The sequence below is a fragment of the Octopus bimaculoides genome, chromosome 3 (assembly GCF_001194135.2).
Source record: "Octopus bimaculoides isolate UCB-OBI-ISO-001 chromosome 3, ASM119413v2, whole genome shotgun sequence".
Lineage (NCBI taxonomy): Eukaryota > Metazoa > Mollusca > Cephalopoda > Octopoda > Octopodidae > Octopus > Octopus bimaculoides.
The window spans coordinates 30,752,347-30,762,178 of NC_068983.1; the positions used below are offsets into that span (position 1 = coordinate 30,752,347).

The 9,832-nt window shown below is 37.7% G+C and overlaps 1 protein-coding gene and 1 long non-coding RNA gene across 3 annotated transcripts in view; both read right to left on the bottom strand.

The window, feature by feature from the left end:
• LOC128247275 (uncharacterized) overlaps positions 1–5,414 on the bottom strand; it is a 24,640-nt gene extending 19,226 nt beyond the window's left edge. Inside the window, exon 1 of the long non-coding RNA XR_008263632.1 lies at positions 5,159–5,414. This is a non-coding gene — a long non-coding RNA (uncharacterized LOC128247275). The remainder of the gene's footprint in view (positions 1–5,158) is intronic.
• The window catches only part of LOC106868473 (NALCN channel auxiliary factor 2-like), a 267,882-nt gene that overhangs the window by 117,199 nt on the left and 140,851 nt on the right, over positions 1–9,832 (bottom strand). The window contains exon 1 of one of the 2 annotated variants that reach the window (XM_052966120.1): positions 6,924–7,105. The exons of the other annotated variant lie outside the window; for it this stretch is intronic. Within the exon in view, the coding sequence (XP_052822080.1) occupies positions 6,924–6,980 (57 nt within the window). The 5' untranslated portion in view covers positions 6,981–7,105. Of the gene's footprint in view, positions 1–6,923; positions 7,106–9,832 lie in introns of those variants that run through there. 2 annotated transcript variants of the gene reach the window in all.

The following is a 9,832-nucleotide window of genomic DNA, read 5'->3' on the forward strand; positions in this document are numbered from 1 at the left end:
GGGGGGGGGGGGGTAGAAGAGTTGAGTAAGAAAAAATACAAAGATGAAGAAGAGGGGGCAAATGAGAAAAGCTTCAGAGGTTTAGGAGGAGAGATTAAGGAAAATGGAGAAAGAAAATGAAGGCTTTGGAGGTAAAGGAAAAAAAAAAAAAAGATGCAGATGAAGAAAGGGTTGGTGTGAGAAAAAAAACGGTTGATTGATCAGAGGTGGTAGTGGTAAAGTGTGGGTGGAGGGGACGGCAAAAAATGGGAGGAGAAAGAAAAAGAAGAGTAGAAAAGAGAGAGAGAGATAGAGGAGAGGTGTGAAAGTGAAGTGAGGAGAAGGTGGAAATGAATCGGGAGGATGTTTTCTCTTTTAATTTTTACTCGTTCCAGTCATTGGATGGCAACCATGCTGAGGTACCATTTTGAAGGGTTATTTGAACAAGTTGACCCCTGTACTTATTTTCTTTTTAAAGTCTGATACCTGGTACTTATTCTATCAATCCTTTTTTGTCTCTCTTGTCAAATCACTAAGTTATGGGGACATAAAGAAACCAGCACCAGTTCTCAAGTAATAGTGGTGTTGGGGGGGGGGCACAAACACATGCATACATATATACATGAAAACACACAAGCATACATACACACACACACACGCACACACACACACACACACACACACACACACACACACACACATCAACTCCCATACTTATTTTTAAGTCTGGCACTTATCCTATCAGTCTTTTTTTACAGGGATGTAAACAGACCAATACCAGTTGTCAAGTAGTGCTGGGAGACAAACACACACTTGTCCAAAGTACCATGCAGAGGTCCCTGCATGTTCGATTCCTAGACTGAGTGGTGCTCTTGAGCAAAACATTTAGTTTCCCATTGCTCCAGTCCACTAAATTATAAATGAATGACCCAGTGATGGACTAGCCTTCCAATCAGAGGGAATGTTGGCCTGTTCACTTGACCAGTGGGATGTGATGGCATCATTCAAAAACTAAAACAACACTGAGTGCATTGTGTGCAGCATTGTGTAACAACATCCTAATTAGGAGCAAAGGGCTTAAGTAAGTAAGTGCAGTACTGCAGGATTTGACCTCAGAACATAAAGAGTGAGAACAAATATAAAACATCCCATCCAATAATCTAATTCTACCAGTGCACTACTTTTGACTAACACTTATTTGTCGACCTTGGAAAGATAAAAGATGAAATTCACCTAGGTGGGATTTGATCTCAGAATGCAAAAAGCTGGTATAAATAGCACAAGACATTTCATTAACTGACTCTGTTGTTGTGAAGCAAAATTCTTAACCAGACAGCTGTGTCTGCACCCAGTTAAACTTAATGTGAGCAAAACTCTGTATTATTATTATTATTATTATTATTATTATTATTATTATTATTATTAATAATGAAATATTTAAGAGGTCACAAGAGTGCACATATCTGATGTTTAACTCATTTTGTATTACATGGTTGAAAGAGAAATCCTCCACTCCTAATTCCTTGAATAAGATATGTGTTCTACTCCTGGAAACTTTCCATGTTAAGGTAAAGTAAGGAGAGTAGACTCCAGAGAATGTCTTTCATTCAAAGATAAAATGGTTTTCCTGCTGTAAGATTTGAAATCAAGATCTGTAAGACAGTCACCTGAGTATTTATCTATTGAAAATTTTTCTAACTCAGTCGTATTAGAAAAGTTCAGACTTGAAATAGAGAGGGGGCATCATTGATGGGATGAATGACAACAAAAGGATTTTGAAAAACCTAACTGATTGACTGAACAATTGATTAGTTAAATGGTTATGCAATTAACCAAGTGGCAAATAAAAATAATAACGAAGTGAAATAGAACCTGTATGCAGGTTTGTTATTGGTATAATGACTCTCCTGAGATACAACAAAATATGTTTTAACACATGAGATCACAATAAAAATCTTGCAAACCAAACAGAAACATGAAATATTTTCATTTATTATTTTTTTTGATTTTTATAGAAAAGATAGGATAGTAATACCCATGGCTTTTCTTCAGGGTTTCTGAGACTTGTATTTAGAAAGAGAGCTGTCTTGAATACTTACAACAGAGTAGACCCTGCTTAAGGCACTCAAGGGTCATCTGGTGAATTTCTTAAGAATACCATTCGAATCTTGCACATAAATGTATATAAAAGCTGTTTACTGTTTGCTTAGCTTCTAGCTTTTACTTGTCTTAGTCATTTGACTACAACCTTGTGGGGTTTAGTTGAGCATATCGGCTCCTATATTTATTTTTAAGTCTGGTTATTATTTCATCAGTCTCTTTTGTCAAAAGCATCAAGTTATAGGGATGTACATAAAGTAACACCATTTATAGAGAGGTAAGGTGGGGGAGAAACACACACACACACCATGTGTGGTACCTTGGACAAGTATCTTCTCCTATAGCTTTGGGCCAACCAAAGCCTTGTGAGTGGATCTGGTAGATGGAAACTAAAAAAAAGCCAGGTGTATATGTATGTGTGTGTGTATGTGTTTGTGTAAGCGTGTACATGTGTGTATGTGAGTGAGTGTGTTTGTGTTTGCCCCACACCACAGCTTGACAACTGGTGTTGGTTTGTTTATGTCCCTGTAACTTATTGGTTTGGCAAAGAGACTGACAGAATAAGTACCTGGTTTAAAAAAAAAAAATTACTGGGATCATTCTGCTTGACTAAACCCTTTAAGGCAGTACCCCAGCTTGGCCATAGTCCAATGACTGAAAGAAGTAAAAGAATAAAAGAATATACATACATATGCACAAACATACATATATATGTATATAGGTGCAGGAGTGGCTGTATAGTAAGTAGCTTGCTTACCAACCACATGGTTCCGGGTTCAGTCCCACTGCGTGGCACCTTGGGCAAGTGTCTTCTACTATAGCCTCGGGCCGACCAAAGCCTTGTGAGTGGATTTGGTAGATGGAAACTGAACGAAGCCCGTCGTATATATGTATATATACATATATATATATATATATGTATGTGTGTGTATATGTTTGTGTGTCTGTGTTTGTCCCACCAACATTGCTTGACAACCGATGCTGGTGTGTTTATGTCCCCGTAACTTAGCGGTTCGGCAAAAGAGACCAATAGAATAAGTACTAGGCATCCAAAGAATAAGTCCTGGGGTCGATTTGCTTGACTAAAAGGTTGTGCTCCAGCATGGCCACAGTCAAATGACTGAAACAAGTAAAAGAGTATGTATATACACACATGTGCACTTACACATACATACATAAGGAAAACCTCAAGTTAGCAGTAAAAAAAATGACACGTTCTGTTGATTTGATGAAAAAGCAAATTTGTGTGGTTACAGAGTGATTGACCTTTAACTGAAAATAGTTGAATAAAAGCAATTCAATAATAGCAGAAGTATAAAAGACTTACAAAGGATTTATGATAATCAATACAAGATCAGTAAGAGGAATGGAAATGGTGGGAAGGTACGCAAATAGCTTAGCTTCATCAGATAAATTAATATTTAAGTCTGGCAGGGTAAACACCATTTTTAGATTTGAATAAACCTAGGTAGAAAAATAATCAATATTTGTAATTATAATGTCTAACTAATAACTCTAACACGTTACCTGGCTTAACATGATCTCCTGGGCCTTAGGTGCCTTTAGTTTGTGAGGTAAGCTAATCAATTAAATGCTCTAAACTGATCCCAGAGGAATTCATTCTGTTGCAAGCATTCAAGCTACCCCACTCCACTGTTAGATTTATCCTGCAGATATTGATGTACAGATGTTTAGGCTGAACATAAGCACCATACCCGCTTATCTAATTAACTTATGTCAACTATTATGAAGGCGCGTGGCTTAGTGGTTAGGGCATTCGGCCCACGATTGTAAGGTCGTGAGTTTGATTCCCGGCGACACGTTGTGTCCTTGAGTGGTTAGGGCATTCGGCCCACGATTGTAAGGTCGTGAGTTTGATTCCCGGCGACGAATTGTGTCCTTGAGCAAGACACTTTATTTCACGTTGCTCCAGTCCACTCAGCTGGCAAAAATGAGTAGTACCTGTATTTCAAATGGCCGGCCTTGTCACACTCTGTGTCACGCTGAATCTCCCTGAGAACTACGTTAGGGGTACACGTGTCTGTGGATTACTCAGTCACTTGCACGTTAATTTCAGAGCAAGCTGTTCCGTTGATCGTATCAGCTGGGACCCTCGTCGTCGTAACCGACGGAGTGCTCCTCTCCAACTATTACACTTAATTTCATATAGTAAATTTTTGCTATCATCATTTGGCAGCAAAGAGGTAAAAGGTGAGAGAACCCTGATGAGCCGTAAGAATGACAGAGCTAATTATTTTCATTATTTATATTAGTTACATTTGATGGATTGCTCAGTTTCTAAAACATCATGCAAAGAATATAAGTAGTGGTCATGATACAGACCACGAAGAAATGATCAAGCTCAATAACAATCTATTAAGCAACAACTACCCCAAAAATATACTTTCCACTCCAATTAGGAAGAAAAGAGGGGATGAAACCAATAAACTGTCCACAGTCTGTCTACCCTATGTGAAAGGCCTCTTGGAAAAGATAGAAAAGATATGCGGCCCATATGATGTCAGGACAGTATTCAAGAGTAATACAACACTTCGCAAATTTCTCCTTCAAATGAAACCACTAATAGAAGAGAATATGACCAAAGACTGCATGTACTCCATCCCATGGTGTGGTAGGTTATACAAAGGCGAAACATGTCGCCCCCTCAAAATAAGGGTAGACGAACATCGCAAACCTGTGACTTGGGGAGATATTGATAAATCGGGTATTGCTGATCATGTAGAGAAAAATGGAGACCACCTCCCCCTGTGGGATAAAATTACAATAATAGATAGAGAACACTGCTGGAAAATATGAAAACTAAAAGAAGCAGCACATATGCTAGGACACAACAACCTCCTAAGCAGACTGAGTGCAGATATGAGTAGCATATGGGAACCAGTATTAAGGAAGGATAGAAAAATATTAGATTTATAAGCCCTAAAATTCACTCCATAATTGGCCAGGGGCATATGGCGTAGTGGTTAAGAGCACAGGCTACTAACCCCAAGATTCTGAGTTCGATTCCAAGCAGTGACCTGAATAATAATATAATAATAATAATAACATCGTAAAATACCTTAGGAATGAGAGCTCAGGTTCGAAATTTCCCCAAGACACCTGAAGAAGGCTGGAGGCGGGTATTAGCTGAAACGTGTTAACAACAAACAAGATGAGGACAAATACCTCTCAAATGTAAATAATGTAAACAATGTGCATAATTCCTCATCTCTTAAATATAGAACTGTATAATTTTTTTCAGTCCTCATCCAAAGCTACTGAATGATCTAATTTCACAGCAAGAGTAAATACATAGTATGGGATATGACACTAAACACACTTTCTATCTCTCTCACACACACACACACACATAAATGTAGAATCGTAAGGAAGCACAGAGGCAGAATAATATGTGAGTATAAATAACTCCAAAAAGCCATCTGCATGAAAAACAACACTGCTTTGATCACCAAAGATCTAAGCCCAAAATAATTATGACGAGATATATCTCGGAGGGGTTGGCGTTGGGAAAGGGCATCCAGCTGTAGAAACTCTGCTAGATCAGATTGGAGTCTAGTGTAGCCATCTGCTTTGCCAGTCCCCAGTCAAATCGTCCAACCCATGCTAGCATGGAAAGCAGACATTAAACAATGATGATGATGATGATGATGATGATGATATATATATATATATATATTCACATAGTAGAATCAGGGTTGGCTCAAGTTACCAGCAATTCAGGAAGTCGCCTGGGGTGCCATGTGCTAGGGGGTGCCAAGGAGGGTATGACAAAGACAAAGAAATTCCCACAACTGTCAGCTTGTACACACTGAAGTTCAGCTTGCCCGGGGTGCCAGCAACCCTAGGGCTGGCCCTGAGTAGAATAAGAAATAATGGTACAGTATTATATATTTGAAAAAAAAATGAATAGAAATGGCTTTTCTGATAATTTTTCCACTTTAATAATTAGATAGTGGAAAAATTATCAGAAAAGTAATTTCTATTCATTTTTCCAAATATCATCATCCTCATCATCATTTAACATCCTCTCTCTATGCTGGCATGGGTTAAAGAGTGGACGTTAAATGATGATGATATCGGAAAGAATGAATAAAAATGGTTTATCTGATAATTTTGACACATCAATATTTAGATAGGGGAAAAATTATCAGGAAAGGTGTTTCTATTTATTTTTTCAAATATATAATACTTCACCAAGGTTTTTCTATTTCTTATTCTACTATATATTAATGTGTGTGTGTGTGTATGTATGAGAGAGAGAGAGAGAGAGAGAGAGAGAGAGAGAGAAAGAGAGAGTATTATTGTTTTATTTCAGCAAATATTGGAAGCAATTCTAGAATCACAAAGTAAATGTACAAGATTATATGATCGTTGGTGTAGAAAAATAGAATTGTCTTGAGAATGAATAACTGAGAGTTGTTCTCTGCATGTAACCCTTAAAGAGTGAAATGCTTGTCCTTTTCAAAAGAAATCCCCAAAATTTAAGTTATCAAGCATTTAAAATTATTTCTCCATTGAATGATAATGTTTTTAACTCCTTCTGGGAGATAATTTCAATCAATGTAGAAGGGCCTTGAAATAGATGTAGGGAGAGTGTTTGGTATGAGAGTAAAAATGGTGCACTGGGATTAGAAATATAAAATAGAGTAGATTTATAGATACCCACTAAAAAATACATTGTGGTCATGGCTGGAATGTCTTTGATCATAGGTTTGCATGGTCAGAGACATGGGGCCAAACAACAACCACCCAATAAGTCCTAACATTGGTACAAGGCCATACATTTTAGGCAAGGGTCAAGCAAATTTAATTAACATCATTACCTGATTGGGATATACTTCTACTACAGCCCCTGCAGGAATGAAAAGCAAAGCTAACATCACTATGATTTGAACTCAGAAAATAAAATCTTAAATCAAGAAGCCAGAAATTCTGCTCATGTTGTACAGCTGATAATATGAATGGTAAAGTTGTCCCAGACAAGATCTGAACTCAGAACATAGGAGCTTGTAATTAAATAGCATGCTGAAACAAGTGGAAAATAAAATCAATAAACAATGAAATAGAGAAATAAATCCCTATAAATCATTCCATTATTTTCTTCTTTTTATATTACCATTTCTTGTTTAAGTTTGCTGCTCAAATTTCTGTTTAATTTTGCCATTAATCAACACATAAGCACAGCCAAACCTCTTTCATTGCCTATTGATTTCTTCCACTAGTGTTTTTGTAAGGAACAGATGGTGCATCAGTAAAAATACTGATAGATTTCAGACCTTAATGTTTTGCCAGTAGAAAGGGTGACATCTGTTGTTATTGGCAACAGTAGCAGCCAATTAAATGCTAGACACTGTGGTTGTTGGATAGCATTGGTAAGTTGACTGGTGTTATGTCATCATAGCCAAGTAAATGTTAATTAGGAATTCAGATACTTAACAGTCCAGATATGGCCTTGTTTTCTATCAAATATTAATATTATATTACTGGTACTTTATACCTCAGGGAACTGAAATAAAATTCAATTGTTGTTGTTTGGCTCATCTGGCCCAGACAGGCCTGTTTGAGTAAATCTGTAATAAAAAAGAGTTCCAGTAGTGCCCAGCCTCATTTTCTTTTATTTCTGACATAATGAATCAAGAATTATATTACCAAGCCCCACAGGCCGTAGTTATGGGCAAATTGTGGCCCAAAAGGCTTTCTGAATGGTGTTCTTTTATCCTTTTACTTGTTTCAGTCATCTGACTGTGGCCATGCTGGAGCACCATTTTAAAGGGTTTTTAGTCAAAGAAATCAACTCCAGGACTTATTCTTTGTAAACCTTGTACTTATTCTATCGGTTCATTTTGCCGAACCACTACAGTACAAGAATGCAAGCACACCAATACCAGTTGTCAAGCAATGGTGGTGGGGGTCACACACAGATATATATACATGTATATATAAATGATGATCTTCTGTCAGTTTCTGTTTACAAAGTCCACTTACAAGGCTTTGGTTAGTCAAAGGCTACAGTAGAAGAGACTTGCCCAAGGTGCCATGCAGAGAGACTGAATCTGGAACCATATGGTTGGGAAGCAAGCTTCTCACAACACAGCCATGCCGACACCTAACAAAAAAAAAATTGTCGTGAATTTGTTTAGCAATGTGATTTGCCTGATGAGCCACGTCTCATTTGGCTTGCTTCACAAAAAAGTTGCCAATGCCATTTGAGGGAGTTTTGAAGTTATTTCCTTTAAATCAAGTAACCATGAAGAGGCTTTCTCATTGGCTCTGTATAGTTGTCCAGCTTGCTAGAAACTGTAGCCCAAAAGTTGAAGTTTGTTTTAGTAGAATTCAGCTTTTCAAACTGTCAATTGACATAATATGAACCTATTGTTGGCATTCTGTCGCTTACGACGTCGAGGGTTCCAGTTGATCCGATCAACAGAACAGCCTGCTCATGAAATTAACGTGCAAGTGGCTGAGCACTCCACAGACATGTGTACCCTTAACGTAGTTCTCAAGGATATTCAGCATGACAGTGTGACAAGGCTGACCCTTTGAATTACAGGCACAACAGAAACAGGAAGTAAGAGTGAGAGAAAGTTGTGGTGAAAGAGTACAACAGGGTTCGCCACCATCCCCTGCCAGAGCCTCGTGGAGCTTTAGGTGTTTTCGCTCAATAAACACTCACAACACCCGGTCTGGGAATCAAAACCGCTATCCTATGACCGCGAATCCACTGCCCTAACCACTGGGCCATTGCGCCTCCACAATATGAACCTATTACTGAATGTCCAACTGTTTTGTATGAGATCTTGTCAAATCATGTTTGGCCTTTTTGTTTTTTTAAAGTAACTTCTAGCAAAGAGGAAAATAACTAACGATAAAACAGCCATCGAGCAACCATAGAGATATTTCGGGAGTTACAAAAGAAAATGAAAGAAGTAAAGAACCATAGAGCAATCATCATGGGATTTAAAAGCATCAAGATCACATTTATCTGGACTAAAAGAATAAAGAGGAAGGCGATCCATAAGACAGATAGATGAATCTACTTGAGGAGAAGACTACAGCATTGAAAAGGATGAATATTCAGGAAGTACAATGAAAAAGTTCTTGTGGTTTGATTAGTAGCTACGTTGGGTGGCTTACTTGGAACATTAGCACAACTTATGATATATGATATCATATGATGTTAATAGAAGTGGTAATGCTTTGTTTGTTAAATGCTGCTTTTTGTCTACTGAAAAATTAATCCATTATTTTACAGCTCCAACTTTCTTAGGTTTTATAAAAGTAAAATTTTGGAAATGCTTATGAACACTGTCTGCTCTCACTGACCATTGTGTTATATGTACAGCTTAAACATAACATACAGCTCTACTTGTTATAATATATCTTATCTGGTGCCTCTCAAAGACAGTTGTACGAAGTGATGCAATGTTGGACATATTACTCCACAGATCATCACCATTCTGATCATTTAATCATCATCATTATCATTATTTAACGTCCACTTTTCCATGCTTGCATGGGTCAGATGGAATTTGTTGAGGCAGGTTTTCTATAGCAAGATAATATTTACTCATAGCTAGATACGTTTTTTTCCATGGAGACTTGAAATGAACAATATCCCTTATATAACAGTGATGCTCGTCACATGATGTCAAGGGAAGGGTACACACACACACACACACACACACACACATACACACACACACACACACACACACACACACACACACACACA